The 20,555-nt window shown below is 43.1% G+C and overlaps 1 protein-coding gene across 1 annotated transcript; it reads right to left on the bottom strand.

Annotated features, from left to right (window-relative positions):
- Positions 1-346: 346 nt before the first annotated feature.
- On the bottom strand, positions 347-20,465 carry ccdc90b (coiled-coil domain containing 90B). Its single transcript, XM_084179050.1, has 9 exons — positions 20,109-20,465; positions 2,711-2,830; positions 2,413-2,516; positions 2,041-2,142; positions 1,862-1,903; positions 1,483-1,554; positions 1,346-1,399; positions 1,002-1,116; positions 347-776 (listed from the first exon to the last, which is right to left on the bottom strand). The coding sequence occupies exons 1-9, from the start codon at positions 20,212-20,214 to the stop codon at positions 721-723; spliced, it is 771 nt and encodes a 256-aa protein (XP_084035176.1). The 5' UTR covers positions 20,215-20,465; the 3' UTR covers positions 347-720.
- Positions 20,466-20,555: the final 90 nt, after the last annotated feature.

The following is a 20,555-nucleotide window of genomic DNA, read 5'->3' on the forward strand; positions in this document are numbered from 1 at the left end:
CCTACCCTCACCACCTGGGGTCGGCCCATCAGGAAATCTAGGATCCAGTTGCACAGGGAGGACTTCAGACCCAAGGCTCCGAGCTTAGTTACGAACTTGGACGGCACTTTGGTGTTAAAAGCTGAGTTGTAGTCGATGAACAGAATTCTCACATACTGTAGGTATTTATTTTGTCCAGGTGGGATAGGGCGGTGTGCAGTGCAATGGCTATAGTGTAGTGGGTCAAGGTTGTTGAGTATGGTGGAGGTGGAATTGTTATTTATTCAACAGACAATCGGCTGCTTGGAAATTTAAGACGAACTGAAATGAAAATCAGGAATGGACAATGATTTAAGGACTCAATAAATGTGGTTAATTGAGAAAAGTTGTTTATTTCCAAGTCATGTGGAATCCATATCCAAATACAGTTCTTGTAAGTATTGAGCCATTTTGTATGACCTATATAGTGCCTGTAAATATGTTTATTGTACATTGTATCACTCAACAGGTATGCTCAAAATATCTGATTGACTTTATTGTTTAATAGGTTGATTGATTAATTGATTTAATGAGTCATGCTTGGCCTTACAGTCTTAGCTCTCCATGTACTGTAGATTGCCATTTAAAAGTAGAAATACATAAAAGTAGAAATTGAAATTACATGAAAACAACGTTGATTCAACCAGAGTGCGCCCAGTGGGATCTATGTACATTGTAATCAAACCCCCACAGCAGAGATGGTCACTTCCAAAGTCGGTAAAATCCCAAGGCAATCGCTAGGCAGGCGAAAACGGACGCTACCAAAAAGAAAAGCAGATCCCACTTAAATGCATACTATATTTCAAAGAATTGTTGAATATACAGAAATATGTCAACAAACAAACACATACACCTTTAACTCTGCATCGTTGGAAAAGGACCCGTAAGTAAGCATTTCACTGTTTGTCTAGACCTGTTGCCTACGAAGCATGTGACAAATAACATTTGATTTGATTTGACATACAAACGCACACGCACAGTACCTGCAAGGTAGCGGATGGTCTCCAGCTTCAGCGACTCCAGGAGAGTTTTCAAAGAGGCCACCTCTAGATCAATCTTTTTAGTCGTCTCCATTGTTTCGTGGTCGATGACTGCGTTCTGAGGAGAACATTAACACAGGGAATCCTATTACTATAATCATATGGCCGGTTTCCCAGACATGGTTTAAGCTTTGTCCTGGACTAGAAAGCATTCAATGGAAAAGGCTTAATCTGTTTCCTGGGAATCCGCCCCATTAAGAAATGCAGCTGTTACAACCTATGTGGTGGGAGTGTAGAAATATCATCATGGACAAGATGGCATTATGATTAGGAAGTTTATATCATACCTTCCTGTGGAACTCTGTGCTGTTCTCCATAAGTTTCTTCTCCTGCTCAGTGAACTGATAGAGAAACAAAGAGACAGATGCCCAGTGAGAAAGAGAGAAAGCATGTGGCAGAATGTCAATTCAATTCAAGGTCTCACCATGTCAGTGACCCTGCTCCTCTCCAGGTTGATGTCCAGCTTGGCCTCAGCTCTGATCTTCTTACTCTCTTCCTGAAGTCAAAACAGGAAACACAAGTTATAGTTTGTATCCCAAATGGCATCTTATTCTCTTTATAGTGCACTATGTAGGGAATAGGGCGCCATTTAGGATGCACCCATACAAGTCCCATAACGTACTGAGTGAGAAACCACTGAGCTATCTGATAGCACCACAGAGGTTACTGATAAATAATCACATGATTCATAAGTTATAGTCTAACAATAAACAGATGAAATGATAACTCATAGAATTACATATAGAACATACAGTAATAATATAGTAGTATTTTTTTAGGATCTCTACGTCACCACTTCTCACCATCAGCCTGTTCCTTATCTGATCCAACTCAGTCTTCATTTTCTGCAGAGAGACATACACAGGTTTATGTAGAATACATATATTATTGTTATCATAATTACAGATCCCTAGTGCACTTTTGAGATCACTAGAGACAGACAGGCAGTGATTGTGGAGGAGGAAGGGGTTTATGTACGTACAGCGTTCTCAGAGCGCAGGTTGGCAAACTCACTCTTCTCCAGGATCACCATGTCTTTCCTGATGGAGTCCAGGTGAGCCATGATCTGCTGCAGCGCAATCTCCTAAACAAGAGACACAGGAGAGAGAGAGAGAGAAGGGGGGCGGGGGGGTGTCTTACAACAGGGGGTGTCTGACAACAGAACAACCTACAAGAGAGTGGTTGAAAGATGGTGTAATGTTGGGGTGAAGGTTCAGAGTATTGCAATTCCATGGGTGTAACTGAAGCACACACTCTGTCACACATACCAGCAGTCACAAGTATAAATGATAGCTTGGTCTTCTTTAGCTTGGGTAGCAAGTGGGCTGCTGTGAGTGTGGTATGTGTGTGGTACCTGGTGTGCTCCAGTCACCATGTCTTTGTACACTATGTCCATGTTGGCTGTTGTCAGAGTCACCAGAGCTGCTACTATGATTTCCGCTTGACGCTTTTCAAAGCCTGAAAATAACGAAATCGTTAAAAATATTTGATAATCAGCATTACAACCGTGTCCAGTTTCTTTATTACACTGTGGATCAATTATCACTTTATTTGCCTATCCTGGTCTGGATGTGACTTACATTTCAGAATAGGGTTCAGAAAAGGCAACACAGAAGCAGAATTACAGATCAAGTCCAAAATGATGCACCCACCATTGCTCTCCAGCTCAATGACCATGGCATGAGAGTCAAAAGTCAGTTTCCTCTGTTCCAGAGGGGTCAGCTCCACTTTCCTCAGGTCGTACGCTGCTACAGGTGTTGCAACGTGGAACTCTGTACACAGACAGATGGAGTTGAGTACATCGAGTCTGTATCAGTCGATACTTGTAAAAATGTCCATTCTTTCATGACTACCTTGTACCTATGTTTGTTCTGTGTAACTGCATTATTTTCTTTGGATGCTGCAATCCGTAGTGTTTTATAAAAACTTAATTCTACGTGACCGCTGTCAAATTACCGCGTGCAATGACAGGGCTGCTCTTTCTGCGTTAACAAACAATGGCTCCTTTGGTGCAGTTCGAGTAAAATGCTATTTTTGTGAAAAACTACGGATTGCAGCACCCAAAGAAAATAACGCAGTTTCATGGGACAAATATAGGTACAAAGGTACGCATGAAAGAATGTACATCAATTTACCTGTCTATTTACAAAGGATAAAGCTAAGAACACGAACAACTTCATCGTTAAGAACGCTATAACAATATGAAAGAAAATGAAACGTATTCTACAAGAACCAATATCACTCCCTAAAAACACAGCCTTATGGAACAATCCTTGGATAGCTTTTCAGAATTCACCGATAAATTTGGCCACATGGAAAACTAAAGGCATAGAAACTGTATGACTTTGTAACAGGAAATACATTTCCATACATTTCCATGACAGAATTAAAAAGTAATTTTGGAATGACACATGTAGATAGTTTCAAATGAAAAGTTACATATCACTACATTTCGAATTGAAATCTTTGACATCAGAGCAACCTTGACATGATGACCAAACCGGCTCTGCGCGTAAGCCATTGTGCGCATGTTGAGTTTGTCTATCCCCACCAGACACGATCAGGACACCAGGTTGAAATATCAAAACAAACTCTGAACCAACTATATTAATTTGGGGACAGGTCGAAACACACGAAACATTCATGGACATTTAGCTAGCTAGCTTGCTGTTGCTATCTCATTTGTCCTGGGATATAAACATTGTACATTATAGGTAAAATAACAACACAAGGTCCTTTTTTTTTTGCTGGATCTTTGTAGAATATCGACCCATTTTGAGTCTCACAAAATTGTGTGTTCTCTAAACCTAGTTAGTTTCTAGTAATCTCTCCTAGTTCTTCTTCTTCTTCAGTGGGATTTATCGGCGGTTGACATCCAACATTATGGTTCATTACCACCACCTACCGTACTGGAATGTTGGCCAGAGACAGGGAGAAACTAAATCCTACCTGCCAACCCCGTTTCTCTTAAAAATATAAAATATTTGAGACTATATCTAATGACGTTCTGCTCAATATACTCTTTAAACTAATTTCCTGTATCCCCTTCTCCCTCATACTAAATCTCATCCTCTCTCTTTCCCTCTGATACTGCCCACACTGTAGCAAGCCACTGTACTCCACGGTCTCTATTTCCTCACAATAATCACACTTTCCTGATGGATGCTTTCCTATCACGTTTAATGTCTTATTCAACTGGCTGTGTCCCACCCTTAATCTTGTAAAAATAGCCTCCTCTCTTCTGTCCCTTCCTGCCGTCCTCCCCGACTTTCCTCTGTACTTGAAATAAATGACTTCCCTTATTATCTCTATTCCACTGCTCCTGCCATCTCTTCACCATCACTGTATATATATATATATATATATATATATATATATATACAGTGGGGAAAAAAAGTATTTAGTCAGCCACCAATTGTGCAAGTTCTCCCACTTAAAAAGATGAGAGAGGCCTGTAATTTTCATCATAGGTACACGTCAACTATGACAGACAAATTGAGATTTTTTTTCTCCAGAAAATCACATTGTAGGATTTTTTATGAATTTATTTGCAAATTATGGTGGAAAATAAGTATTTGGTCACCTACAAACAAGCAAGATTTCTGGCTCTCACAGACCTGTAACTTCTTCTTTAAGAGGCTCCTCTGTCCTCCACACGTTACCTGTATTAATGGCACCTGTTTGAACTTGTTATCAGTATAAAAGACACCTGTCCACAACCTCAAACAGTCACACTCCAAACTCCACTATGGCCAAGACCAAAGAGCTGTCAAAGGACACCAGAAACAAAATTGTAGACCTGCACCAGGCTGGGAAGACTGAATCTGCAATAGGTAAGCAGCTTGGTTTGAAGAAATCAACTGTGGGAGCAATTATTAGGAAATGGAAGACATACAATACCACTGATAATCTCCCTCGATCTGGGGCTCCACGCAAGATCTCACCCCGTGGGGTCAAAATTATCACAAGAACGGTGAGCAAAAATCCCAGAACCACACGGGGGGACCTAGTGAATGACCTGCAGAGAGCTGGGACCAAAGTAACAAAGCCTACCATCAGTAACACACTACGCCGCCAGGGACTCAAATCCTGCAGTGCCAGACGTGTCCCCCTGCTTAAGCCAGTACAGTCTGAAGTTTGCTAGAGTGCATTTGGATGATCAAAAAGAGGATTGGGAGAATGTCATATGGTCAGATGAAACCAAAATAGAACTTTTTGGTAAAAACTCAACTCGTCGTGTTTGGAGGACAAAGAATGCTGAGTTGCATCCAAAGAACACCATACCTACTGTGAAGCATGGGGGTGGAAACATCATGCTTTGGGGCTGTTTTTCTGCAAAGGGACCAGGACGACTGATCTGTGTAAAGGAAAGAATGAATGGGGCCATGTATCGTGAGATTTTGAGTGAAAACCTCCTTCCATCAGCAAGGGCATTGAAGAAGAAACGTGGCTGGGTCTTTCAGCATGACAATGATCCTAAACACACCGCCCGGGCAACGAAGGAGTGGCTTCGTAAGAAGCATTTCAAGGTCCTGGAGTGGCCTAGCCAGTCTCCAGATCTCAACCCCATACAAAATCTTTGGAGGGAGTTGAAAGTCCGTGTTGCCCAGCGACAGCCCCAAAACATCACTGCTCTAGAGGAGATCTGCATGGAGGAATGGGCAAAAATACCAGCAACAGTGTGTGAAAACCTTGTGAAGACTTACAGAAAACGTTTGACCTGTGTCATTGCCAACAAAGGGTATATAACAAAGTATTGAGAAACTTTTGTTATTGACCAAATACTTATTTTCCACCATAATTTGCAAATAAATTCATAAAAAATCCTACAATGTTATTTTCTGGAATTTTTTTCTCTCAATTTGTCTGTCATAGTTGACGTGTACCTATGATGAAAATTACAGGCCTCTCTCATCTTTTTAAGTGGGAGAATTTGCACAATTGGTGGCTGACTAAATACTTTTTTCCCCCACTGTATATATATCAGTCTTTTTGCCTCTGCCTTGCTCATTGACACTTCAACATCAACATCCCCACTACTAAGTGCTTGTTTAGCCTGTTCATCTAATGCCTCGTTCCCCTCCACCCCCACATGGGGTGGAACCCAAGTAAATCTTATCTGAATACCCATCTGGTTAATCCTGCCATAAAGCAGGTCTTGTCTGCTACGTGAGCTAAAGGACTGGAGACTCAGTAACACTGCACATGAGTCAGAGCAAATAACTATTCTGTCTGGCTTAACTTCCTCCACCCACTGCAAGGCCAACAGCATGGCCATCAGCTCCGCCGTATATACAGCCAGATGATCTGTAATACGTTTCCTGACTTCCACCCCACACTCCTGCACTACAAATGCTGACCCAGTACGTCCTGTCCTTAGATCTTTTGAACCATCTGTGTAAATGGCCACAAAATCCTAATACACAGTTTCCAGACGTCTCAAAGAAATCAGCTGGATCAACCCCCTCCCTATCTTTCTGTAGTCCTCCCATACCTCCCACTCACATATTCCTGCCATGGCACTAGATACCAGAGTGAGGTCCAAGGCAGACTCTTTCCCTGTGGCTACATCAATCCTGGTCCCTCGGCCATCATTCAGGCACACCAGATCTTTCTTTTCTATCAAATTTCCATCACTTGGCCATTTCCTTCCATTTCCATCCATCGGCTGATTGAGGTCATCTCGAACCTTTTCCCATGTCAACCCTGTCATACTCAAATGTCTCCCAGCTGCTTTCACTATTAGTTTAATCCTCTCCGTTTTAGACCCTCCTTTACCAGTGCTATTGATAGCTCCTGCTATAAACGTCACCAGCTTTCTCTTTTCTATGTATACCATTCGCTGCCCACCTGCCCCGTAATCCCTGGTCTAGATGCTCCTACCCATCTCTCCCTTGAACCTGTATCTCCCTGGACCTGGACCACACTCACTGCCTCAGCATATGACACCCTTCTCTCCTGGACCACCCTCACTGCCTCAGCATATGACACCCTTCTCTACTGGACCACCCTCACTGCCTCAGCATATGACACCCTTCTCTCCTGGACCACCCTCACTGCCTCAGCATATGACACCCTTCTCTTCTGGACCACCCTCACTGCCTCAGCATATGACACCCTTCTCTACTGGACCACCCTCACTGCCTCAGCATATGACACCCTTCTCTCCACTCTCACTTGTTGCACCTCCACTGCCTTCTTCATAGCCTCACACCCACCATATGCCACACTATGAGCACCCCCACAGTTGCAGCACTTTGGTTGTACACCATCTCCACAATTCCCATACTCATGCTCTCCTCCACACCTGGCACACCTCTTTTTCTCTTTACAGACTGTTGCCAAATGCCCAAACCTCTGGCATTTATAACATCTTAAAGGCTTCGGTACATAAGCCCTCACATAATAACTCATATATCCTATTGTTAACGTATTTGGCAGTACCCGGTCCTTAAAATGTAACAGAATAGACATGCTAACTACCCTATCTCCACCCCTTGTTGCTTGCAATCTGTGTACATTCACTAGAACGCCTCCTCTCAAATTTTCCCTTACCTCTTTAGTGCTAACACTCACAGGCACTCCTGTTATCAGCCCTTTACTCCACTGCTTGATCAGTCCAGCTGCTCGACACCACCTTACACTTCCCTATTTGCTTCACTCCGATAGCTTTCTCCCTCTGCACCATGTCCTTACAGCACACCAACAATCTCCCATCTCTTAACACTTTAGCATTAACAACTTCACCAATCAACTCTTTTATCACAGCCTTCAACCTTATCGGACTCATCGCCCCAACTCCTCCCTGAACTTCATAATCACTTTATGCTCCTCCTCACCTCCATGTTCCTCTCGTGTCTTATCTTGCCCTTCCTCTGCACTTTCTACTTCCGAACTTCCGCTAGCGTTGGAAGCTAGGTTGCGCTCCTCAAACTTCCTTTTCTGCCTCCTCTCCATCTCCGTAGACCTCTCGCTTCCCTTCATACCCCTACTCCCTTTCTCTCCCGCTTTCTTTTTCTTACTCCCTCCTTTATTTGTACCACTATGTTCCATACTTGCTTCACTTTCCTCTCCATCACTATCTCCTACCATCTCTGACCCATTCACAGCACAGCCGTGCCGAACCTCCGCCACACCGAGTAAAGTTTGTTTGTTTTTCAACGATTTCAAAAATCCCTCTCCTGGCAGCTGGCTAGCTAACGTAGCTAGCTATCCAGAACAAATGGCCAACAGCACGTCAAAACCTACTCCGTCCGGCTGCCTGCCCGTGAACAGCATTGTTAAGGGCCCACATTGAAATACACATTAACACCAACTACACAAGAGTACAGCGCCTGCCTTCCTCCTTCTTCTTTTTCTTCTGTGGACTTTATATGGCGGTTGGCAACCAACTTTAAGATGCATTACTGCAACCGACTGGAGTGTGGACCTCATTCATCTTTCAATCACCCACGTGGGTATATGCTCCTAAAAACAAATGAGGAGACGGGAGAGGTGGGACTTGCAGCGCCTCAAGGGTCTAAAATAGATCAAGTTCTATTTTAGCGCCTGGCTACGCAGACGCTCGTTGACATACGTGAGCAGTTTGGATGAAATTATTGAATAACGTGTAAATCTATTTTGCAACGTTAGAGCACGCAACGTGGCCGGTGTGGTCATCATGTGAGGGAATCTTATTTGAGTCAGAAAAGGATGTTCATATGATAGGGAAGATATACAAAACCTTGCAGAGAGCATATCCATCTGACAATCTCAGATGGAGGGAATGTTGAAACATAACTAACGAAATTACAGATAACGAAAATGTACGCTTAATCCAGTATAATATAATGTATAGAAATTAACTAATTCTACAGCACAACGGCAGTCATGTCTGTCAGGGTCCCCTGTAGCTCAGTTGGTAGAGCATGGCGCTTGCAACGCCAGGGTTGTGGGTTCGTTTCCCACGGGGGGCCAGTATGGAAATGTATGCACTCACTAACTGTAAGCCGCTCAAGAGCGTCTGCTAAATGACTAAAACATCAATGTCTTAAAATGTAAAACTAATCATGACCAGTGGCGTGTATTCATGGATGCCAAGGGAAGCCTGACTTCCATATATATATATATATATATACACATATATATATATATATATATACACATATACACAGTCAGCCACCAATTGTGCAAGTTCTCCCACTTAAAAAGATGAGAGAGGCCTGTAATTTTCATCATAAGTACACGTCAACTAAGACAGACAAATTGAGAAACAAAACTCCAGAAAATCACATTGTAGGATTTTTAATGAATTTATTTGCTAATTATGGTGGAAAATAAGTATTTGGTCACCTACAAACAAGCAAGATTTCTGGCTCTCACAGACCTGTAACTTCTTCTTTAAGAGGCTCCTCTGTCCTCCACTCGTTACCTGTATTAATGGCACCTGTTTGAACTTGTTATCAGTATAAAAGACACCTGTCCACAACCTCAAACAGTCACACTCCAAACTCCACTATGGCCAAGACCAAAGAGCTGTCAAAGGACACCAGAAACAAAATTGTAGACCTGCACCAGGCTGGGAAGACTGAATCTGCAATAGGTAAGCAGCTTGGTTTGAAGAAATCAACTGTGGGAGCAATTATTAGGAAATGGAAGACATACAAGACCACTGATAATCTCCCTCGATCTGGGGCTCCACGCAAGATCTCACCCCGTGGGGTCAAAATGATCACAAGAACGGTGAGCAAAAATCCCAGAACCACCCGGGGGGACCTAGTGAATGACCTGCAGAGAGCTGGGACCAAAGTAACAAAGCCTACCATCAGTAACACACTACGCCGCCAGGGACTCAAATCCTGCATTGCCAGACGTGTCCCCCTGCTTAAGCCAGTACATGTCCAGGCCCGTCTGAAGTTTGCTAGAGTGCATTTGGATGATCCAGAAGAGGATTGGGAGAATGTCATATGGTCAGATGAAACCAAAATAGAACTTTTTGGTAAAAACTCAACTCGTCGTGTTTGGAAGACAAAGAATGCTGAGTTGCATCCAAAGAACACCATACCTACTGTGAAGCATGGGGGTGGAAACATCATGCTTTGGGGCTGTTTTTCTGCAAAGGGACCAGGACGACTGATCCGTGTAAAGGAAAGAATGAATGGTATCGTGAGATTTTGAGTGAAAACCTCCTTCCATCAGCAAGGGCATTGAAGATGAAACGTGGCTGGGTCTTTCAGCATGACAATGATCCCAAACACACCGCCTGGGCAACGAAGGAGTGGCTTCGTAAGAAGCATTTCAAGGTCCTGGAGTGGCCTAGCCAGTCTCCAGATCTCAACCCCATAGAAAATCTTTGGAGGTGTCAAGGGCTGATGTAAGTGTGGTGTGGAAGTCAGGCGCAGGACACCGAAGCTTAGTCCAACAAAGTTTACTAGTTAACCACTAGGCAAAAATACAATAAATGGCCTCAAAAACAGAGGCGAGCGATTACGCAAACTGTGCGACAACTCCAAAACAACAAACAGAGCAAACACGCAGCACTAACTGACATGCGAAAACAACACACAATCTAACCAATACAAAACAGGCAACTTATAGAACACATAATCAGACACAAACGGACACAGGTGCAATAGACAGACAAAAGCAATCAAACATAGAAACATTCAACGGTGGCAGCTAGTACTCCGGGGACGACGAACGCCGAAGCCTGCCCGAACAAGGAGGAGGAGCAGCCTCGGCAGAATCCGTGACAGGAGGGAGTTGAAAGTCTGTGTTGCCCAGCGACAGCCCCAAAACATCACTGCTCTAGAGGAGATCTGCATGGAGGAATGGGCCAAAATACCAGCAACAGTGTGTGAAAACCTTGTGAAGACTTACAGAAAACGTTTGACCTGTGTCATTGCCAACAAAGGGTATATAACAAAGTATTGAGAAACTTTTGTTATTGACCAAATACTTATTTTCCACCATAATCTGCAAATAAATTCATTAAAAATCCTACAATGTGATTTTCTGGATTTTTTTTTCTCAATTTGTCTGTCATAGTTGACGTGTACCTATGATGAAAATTACAGGCCTCTCTCATCTTTTTAAGTGGGAGAACTTGCAAAATTGGTGGCTGACTAAATACTTTTTTCCCCCACTGTGTGTATATATATATATATATTTTGGGGGGGGTTTTCACACCAAAGCAAAACATCATTGTCAGCTTCTGGTCTGTGTCCTGCAGTAGCTAGCTATGGATGGAGATGGGGATCTAGAGTTTCTAGTTCAAAACGATTTAGTAAAATTGTCATTTGAGCAGCAGCTGAAAATCAAGGAGAATGGGAGGCCGACTCCAAAATTGGATATTGTGCAGGGGAGAGGAACACGGGGTGGGACCCGATCTTTCAACACTGAGAATTACAACAGGACCGACTGGTTAGCTGGGAGTGCTAGGCTAAAGAAGCTGTTTTGCTGGCCATGCCTTCTATTTGACAAGAGCACATGATTGCTCAACAACCCTTGGGCCACCACTGGTTTTTCTGATCTTGCAAACCTGGGCAGGTTCCTTGACCAACATGGAAAACCTAAAAAAAACACATTATGGCGATCCTGAAACTAAAGCTCTTTGGTCGAATCCGGATCAACAAGGCTCTCGACCAGGCCGCAGTGATAAGTGTCCAGAGGCACAACAAACAGGTGAATAATAACAGAGACATTCTGAAGAAACTGGTCATCGCAGTAATGTACCTGGGTCAGCAACAAGCCTTAATAAAGGTAATTTTGTGGAACTTGTCAATGCATTTGCAGAGTTCTATACCGCCATGGCTGAACACCTTGGGAAAAGCACCATATTAACAGGAATGAAACACCGTATAGAATGACATCATTCAGAGCATCGCAGACGTGATACAAAGTGAAATTGACAGTGAGATCATAGCAGTCCAGGTGGGTGACACCACAGACATATTCTGCAAATGTCAATTGACAATCATAGCACGCTATGTCAAGGATAAGGGTGATATACTAAACAAAACTATAAACGAAACATGCAACAATTTCGAGGATTTTACTGAGCTACAGTTCATATAAGGAAATCAGATCATTTAAATAAATTCATTAAGCCCTAATCTATGGATTTCACATGACTGAGAATACAGATATGCATCTGTTGGTCACAGATACCTTTAAAAAAAAGTAGGGGCGTGGATCAGAAAACCAGTCAGTATCTGGTGTGACCACCATTTGCCTCATGCAGCGTGACACATCTCCTTCGCATAGAGTTGATCAGGCTATTGATTGTGGCCTGTGGAATGTTGTCCCATTCCTCTTCAATGGCTGTGCGAAGCTGCTGGATATTGGCAGGAACTGGAACATGGCTGTCATACACAACGTTTCAGAGCATCCCAAACATGCTCAATGGGTGACATGTCTGGTGAGTATGCAGGCCATGGAAGAACTGGGACATTTTCAGCTTCCAGGAATTGTGTACAGATCCTTGCGACATGGGGACATGCATTATCATGCTGAAACATGAGGTGATGGCGGCGGATGAATGGCTCGACAATGGGCCTCAGGGTATCTCTGTGCATTCAAATCGATAATATGCATTTGTGTTCATTGTCCGTAGCTTATGCCTGCCCATACCATAACCCCACCACCACTATGGGGCACTCTGTTCACAACGTTGATGTCAGCAAACCGCTCGCCCACACAACGCCATACACGTGGTTTGCGGTTGTGAGGCCGGTTGGACATACTGCCAAATTCTCCTAAATGACGGAGGCAGCTGATGGTAGAGCAATGAACATTCAATTCTCTGGCAACAGCTCTGGTGGACATTCCTGCAGTCAGCATGCCAATTGCACACTCCTTAAAAACTTGAGACATCTGTGGCATTGTGTTGTGTGACAAAACTGCACATTTTAGTGGCCTTTTATTGTCCCCAGCACAAGGTGCACCTGTGTAATGATCATGCCATTTAATCAGCTTCTTGATATGCCACACCCCTGTCAGGTGGATGGATTATCTTGGAAAAGGAGAAATGCTCACTAACAGGGATGTAAACAAATACATAATAGCACAATTGGTTAGGGGGCCGTAAAATGGCAGCCATCTCCTCCGGCGCCATTCTGTTCAGTCAGCAAATACAACACAGCAGCCAAACTCATCTTCCAGACTTACGACGGGGCAAGTTGCATGAGTGGGCAGCGAGGTGGGGTTCAGGCACCTGTGAAAACCCACTGTCAATATGCCCTCTTCATTCATTGTTATGACCACAAACGTAGGTTTAGCACAGGGGACAAGCAATATTCAAGACGCAAACTTTTTTTTTTTTGTTGCATCCATTGACAGTTTTCATGCAAAAAGACAGCCATGCTTACTGAGGTTGACAATACCATTCGGGTACCGGGAGACTGTGCCACTCATTGGAACTTCAAAAGTAGAGCAGTGCATGCTGTGCACGAAGGCCAGAGATATTGGACATTGTTTTTGATTGGATCATTACTGAGCCTAGCTGGGATAAAGATTCAATCGCACAGAGCAGTGCTCTGAAACAGAAGCTGAAGGAGTTCATGTAAATGTTTTTACTTGGTGTTTGAGGCCATTTCTGGACTCAGAGAACCATTGTTTCAGGCCCTACAGAGCACATCTCTTGATGTAAGACATTCTTGTGTACAGGTTGACAGTACACTGAATGCATTGAACGCCATCAGAAGGGATGCGAAGTTTCAAGGGCTATGACAACACTGTCCAGACTGTTGGAATGGAAGATGAAAGACGCACAAGATACCACCGTGGCTGGAGCAGGGACTCAACCACCGGGACAACGCTGACAATGACCCAGGCCTCCTGACAGATACCGACGACTGTACTTCGAAATACTCTATGGAATCATACTACACATGACCCAGAGGATTGCTGACATGAAGAGCCTCAACTTCTTCCGTGTTCTTGATCATGGTTAATTTCCCATGTACTCAAAGCAAGAGGGGTTTCCTGACAGAGAACTCACTGTTCCAGACGTACACTTATTTTGACAACCAGAGGTTGGAAAGTGAGCTGCAGATAGTCTATGCTGATGCCTCCTTCCACAAACTACCAGGTGAGCTGCTGCAAACACTAGTGAAAAATGACCTGAGCGGGGGCTTCTCCCTATAGTTAGCCTACAACATGTCAAAGTTGAAGTGCATTGCGGATGCATTTCCCATTAGGCTATTTTAATCTTGCTTCTTTGAAAATATTTTAGTAAGGATGTTATTCTAATTTGAGCAAACCAATGGTGAAATGAACTTTGCCAACTAACTTGAACTTGCATTTGACCATGCTGTGTAGGTCATGTAACTGTTTGTTACATGCAATATTTTCTTTGTGGACTTAAACAGGAGAGATGTTGCTCTCTGGTTAACTGTGATGAAACACAAACGTAGGTGATTGAATTTATTACGCCACTGTGAGACACCTGTACTTTGGAACTGTCTGTGAAATGATATAGGCTATGGCTTATCGGCCTTACAGTGTTACGTTACAGCCTTATTCTAAAATGGATTTTAAAAAACTCAGCAATCTACACACAATACCCCATAATGACAAAGCAAAAACAGGTTTTTAGACATTTTTGTATTAAACATTTAAAAAAAGCCTTATTAACATAAGTATTCAGACCTTTGCTATGAGACTCGAAATTGAGCTCAGGTGCATCCTGTTTCCATTGATCATCCTTGAGATGGTTCTACAACTTGATTGGAGTCCTCCTGTGGTAAATGTAATTGATTGGACATGATTTGGAAACACACCTGTCTATATAAGGTCCCACAGTTGACATTTCACAAACCAAGCCACGAGGTCGAAGGAATTGTCCGTAGAGCTCCGAGACAGGATTGTGTCAAGGCACAGGTCTGCAGAAGGGTACCAAAACATTTCTGCAGCATTGAAGGTCCCCAAGAACACAGTTGTTTTGAAAAAATGTTTTGCCTGGCTTTGCTTCATCATTGATTTTACCTACGCACTGCTACGGTCATGACTCAATAATCCATGCTTTCTGGGAATGCTATTCGCCTTATTTAAGAACCCGGAAACAAAACAATGTCAAACGTTCTTTTTTGTGGAGGACTTCTCTTGTGGCGTTCTTTCCATTTTGCGAACGTTAGCTAGCTAGCTCAAAATGTTGTGGGATCATACCAAGAAAAACCTTTCAAAGACGAGTCTGTGCCACATCCGCAGGTTATTTAAGAGTGGGAAGATATGAAAAAAAATTGCCATCTATCAACTACAAAGACATCTTCAATTATTTTGTCTTGTCTAAAATCAAATTTTATTGGTCACATAAACGTGTTTAGCAGATGTTATTGCAGGTGTAGCGAAATGCCTGTGTTTCTAGCTCCGACAGCGGGGTAATATCTAAGAAGTAATATAGAACAATTTCACAACATATACCCAATACACACAAATCTAAGTAAAGCAATGGAATTTATGAATAAATATATGGGCGTGCAATGTCAGAGAGGCATAGACTAAGATACAGACTAAGACTGAAAATGTATACACTCACTAACTGTAAGTCGCTCTGGATAACAGCGTCTGCTAAATGACTAAAATGTCAAATGTAAAAGACTAAGATGGGTCAGAGATGAGGAGCTACAAAAGCACAGAGGCATATCAATACCTCTACAGCGGCAAAGTTGGGCGGGTGCTTATTCACAGTCTTAAGGATGACAACCTGGTGTTCCTCAAAGCAGATGCCCAGCCCAGTCAGAGCAAAACACACCATCATTCTGCCTGGATTCTTGTATCATCTGTCGGCACGGTGGAGACTACAGGGTGTTCTTGTGTTACAGGGCAGGGGAAGTCTTGCAGTCATGCAGCTGCAATACTATGGAAGGTAGCTTGCTCACTGGCTTTTTGTTTATCATAACTTGCCCTTTCTATAACTGATAAGTTTGATGTTAGCTAGTTACTTAGCTAGCTAGCTAGCCAATTGTGATGATACCATATCACTGACCAGAACTGATAATGTTAACAATTACAACATGCACACACGGTTCTTGGTTTCAGTGGCTCATTGTGGAAGTTTATCAGTCTAATATCAAATGGCAATGAGGTAGTAGGTACAGAATCAAGGTGAGTTTTACAATCAAATAGGACATTTCCAATATAACCTAAACCTACTAGTTAAAAGGGAACTGTATAAACTAATCAACTGTGAACACCATGTAAACTAGTGTTCTGTACTGTAATTGACTATTCTAACAGTAGTTTTTTGTTGAAGGTGCAGAATGCTGTGTATGGAGGATTGACAGGGGTGTCCTGTACAGATGAGCAATGCCAGTGGAACACGGGGACGCAGCCGAATTTAGCCCCAAAAAGGTTGAGCGAGGTCTGTGTCAAACGTCACAAACCAAGTGACGAGTTCTCTGACAGCACCGGAGACGCTTCTCCATCTCTACCTCCAACCCCTGCGTAACACTCCCACAATGCACATAAGAAGAGTTTGAAAGGGGCCAATGTTCCAGTGGGGAGTGTTCTGCATAAGTGCATCAAAGCTAAACCAAACAGTCATCAAGTTCCAGCAGCAAACATTAATAATATGCATGTCAAACTCTCCTGGCTCAAAGTGGAGGAGAGACTGACTTCATCACTACTTGTATTTGTGAGAGGTATTGACATGTTGAAAGCACTGAGCTGTCGTGTTTAAACGACTAGCACACAGCTCAGACACCCATGCATACCCCACAAGACATGCCACCAGAGGTCTCTTCACAGTCCCCAAGTCCAGAACAGACTATGGGAGGCGCACAGTACTACATAGAGCCATGGCTACATGGAACTCTATTCCACATCAGGTAACTGCTGTAAGCAGTAGAATCAGATTTAAAAAACAGATACAAATACACCTTATGGAACAGCGGAGACTGTGAAGCAACACAAACATAGGCACAGACACATGCATACACACACATGATAACATACGCACTATACACACACGTACACATGGATTTTGTGTTGTAGATATGTAGTAGTGGAGTATGGGCCTGAGGGCACACACTTAAGTCTGTTGTGAATTCTGTAATGAATGTATTGTAATGTTTTTAAAATTGTATAACTGCCTTAATTTTGCCAGACCCCAGGAAGAGTAGGTGCTGCCTTGGCAGGGACTAATGGGGATCCATAATAATACAAATAACGCAAGTAAACTTCGGATCACTGCTAGGTCAGCAAAGAAGGTTCCTGTGCGCATCTCAACAAATCCAGGCAACTTTGTGCGGGAGCATCTCTTCCCCAGGTTCCATGGGAACTCATCAACCACATATGGCAAGGAGAACGAGCAGGTGGCCTACACATGGATGGAGAGCTGTGGGTTTAGTCTGGAGAGTAGAGGCACAGTAGTGTCAAGGAGCCGTGGCTTTCTGCTACCCCAGATGGAGTAGAACTTCTAGAAATCAAATGTCCTGTTCTGAGTAAGAAGTGTGAGTCTCTGACTGAACTGTTCTCTGGCAAACTAACAGATGTGAAGTGTGTGGATGGGGTTCCTCAACTGCAACCCAATGGAGCGCGTGGGTACTACATGCAGGTGCAAATGGTCATGTTCTGCACAGGACTGGAGAGATGCAAACTGCTGTCTGGGCTCCATCCGAGCAGGTTGTTACTAATGTGCCTTTTGATGTGAAGTTATGTGCTGATCACCAGGCCTAAGGTAATCCAGGAAGCCAGAGTTTTGGGTGATGAACTTGTCGGTGCATCTGCCTCCATTTGCAGGAGAGATTAACATAATGAGTCCACATTGAGCAATGGCAGCTAAATACTGGAGAGTATTGCTGGAATAATAGTGGCTGTATGACTCCCCTCTGGAATCGTGATTGTGTGCTTTCTGAAGAGTGGTTTCAGAGCAGACGATGATGCAAGTGGTGTTGGGGAACTTCTCTTTGAAGCACTGAGGCATTGTGTTCTGGATGGTCTCCCTCGGCAGCCATGGAATGTAGATCCTCATGTGCTCCTTCATTGTGTCAATTCACTAGGAAAGGATCACCCTGGAGTAGATTCAGGTTATCAAGGTTATCAGTATTTGATCAGTGATATGCACTTTGAAGTTATGCTACATGGTCAAAGAAAACACTAAAAGTAAGGCCACTATACAACACTGAGCTAATGTAATTCTTCAGGATGGTGTGGGTCAATGGCTCTGCACCACCACATTGGGTTTGTTTGACACGTAGCTGTGATCAGTCAGTGCTGGAACCTCCCATTGAGTATCAGCATCTTTACGCTGCGGGGGCATTGGCACACTCGGATCAGACTCTGCATCACCACAGTTGTCTTCATCTGTCAAACAAACATAAGCGAGACCACAAGTTTAACAAAATAAAATGCACAGACAGCCTACTGGTCATGGGTTAGGTAAAAAAAAAATAGAAAACACTTGAGATAATGTTTAATCATTTAGTTAGTTAGACATGTCATTAGCATCACCAGTGGCATGCCAGCAATGATGGGGATAATCATGGCATGGGGTAGACATTGTCAGATAGAAGTTGTTGGATAGCTAACAATGTAGGGACTAACTAGCTAGGCTAGTTAGCTAGCAACACTGTATCAGATGGGCTGCCCTCAAGCTAGGAGTGGCTACCTACTACTAACATAGTTAGCTAAGCTAGCTAGCTAAGTTAGCTAACTTCTGCCTGATTCAGGTCACCCCATCTGTGACGATAGCTAGCGAGTAGCAGCTAGCTAACAGCTACCTGTATGTGTTGATGTCCTGATGAGATGTCACCGTCTGGTCTGTACTGGAGCATCATGGCCCAGCCACTTCTCAGGGAAAGGATGCTCTTCAGGTGGCCTCTTGTCCACGAAGTGATAGGAACAGACATTGGGTCGGTTTGGTGTTTTTTCAAGTTCAATGCTTTGAGCCAAAGCCGAAGAGACTCGTCGTCCTTAAGAGGTGGGTGCAAATCAAAAGGCGCCTCACAACTGCACTCGCTCCTCAAAACAGTTTGGTGGTCAAAACACTCCTACTCCATGAACAACTTCCATTTCTGCCAGTTATTGTGGCATCCCCTTACTGAACATAAAATGCCTGTTTTGCATGAATCTTTGTTTGGGAAGTGATAGTGATTTAGTGAGCAAGCTAGCTGCGAACTATTGGCCGGAAGTGCTTAAGTCCCCCACAAAAAACCTAAAACAGACCTGCCCATATTTCCTTTGAAAATTAGGTAAATTAAATCTGGGAGTTGTGGGAGGAGCTAGAAAGTTGACTGTCAGTAGTATTACAATGTAAACTAACTTTTACTCCAACTGTCTGCATATTTCAAGACATGGCTTATGGGGGTGTAGTGAGATACCCGATGGGTTGGACGATTCTCTTCTCATCACTTATCTTGAAAAAACGTATTCTAAAAACGTAGAAATAAATCAATCCGCCATCATTAACACAATGGACAAATCTAATGATTTATTATTTAAATATTGAAAGTGTGTGGGCTACAGAGAGAAACAAAATGGTGCAGTTTCAGGCCATGTGGCGGAAAGTGATGGGGGGGGGTGTGCTAGTGGGTTTGGCAGGTGTGATAGTTTATGTATGATGTTGTCGTTCGTTTTGTATTGTTTATAGAATATCAAATAAAATCTTACAAAAAACAGTATAGACTGATACCGACTCAATGTAGTCTGAGGTAGGCTAGCTACACTCTGCCAAAACGAATCTAATTTAATTCAACTAAACTAATTGCTTTGCCACAACTCCATTGAGCAGTGTTTGAGAATTATTGGCTAACAAACAGACAGACACAGACACACACACACACACACACACACACACACACACACACACACACACACACACACACACAGTAGAACATGTTTTGTTAAGGAATAAGAAACTTTTGCCCACTTGTGTAGTAAGCAAAAGCTAGGCAGCTAGGCCTGCAATGGTTTATAACAAAGCAAAGGAAAGGGGATACCTAGTCACTTGCACAACTGAATGCATTCAACCGAAATGTGTCTTCCGCATTTAACACAACCCTTCTGAATCAGCGTTAGTACACAGGTATATAGCAATTATCTGCAAGACTACTACTATACCAAAACGCTTACCTCTCCAACTCTGTGCTCCCCTGTATGTGCCATTGTTCAGATGCCTCTGACAGTGCTGAACTACTGATCGGAAAAGAGTTACACAGTGTCTGTTTACACCGGTCATCGCCCCAGACACAGAACAGACACAGCGACTTTGATTTCGTTTTTAAACTCACGGAGCAACAAATTCTCATTTAGTTACAACACTCTTACGATCTGAGTTGTATTACACATGTATTATCTATATGTTGAAGTACAAAGTGTTCTATCTGTCCCACACTGACAGAGGACAAGCAAGCGCTCATGACACCGGATGGTACGTCAGATTTGTACGCAGCTTTCGAAGTTGTTCTTCACCGTTGCGCAACTTTTGACCATTTCCGAACGGTGACGGTACATATCTAGCTAACAATTCAATATTTCTTATCGTCTTCTTTTCCTTTGTTTGTAGAACTACGTGTGCTA

This window comes from Coregonus lavaretus (genome assembly GCF_964263955.1).
Source record: "Coregonus lavaretus genome assembly, chromosome: 15".
Classification (NCBI taxonomy): domain Eukaryota; kingdom Metazoa; phylum Chordata; class Actinopteri; order Salmoniformes; family Salmonidae; genus Coregonus; species Coregonus lavaretus.

Excerpts from the sequence above, each read along its gene's own strand:
- ccdc90b (XM_084179050.1), bottom strand. The coding sequence starts at position 20,214 with ATGACCGGTGTAAACAGACACTGTGTAACTCTTTTCCGATCAGTAGTT. Across the intron at positions 2,517-2,710 it reads CATTGAGCTGGAGAGCAATG|GCTTTGAAAAGCGTCAAGCG; the intron begins GTGGGTGCATCA and ends CGTTATTTTCAG. Across the intron at positions 777-1,001 it reads GACCATCCGCTACCTTGCAG|CGTCCGTTTTCGCCTGCCTA; the intron begins GTACTGTGCGTG and ends TCTTTTTGGTAG.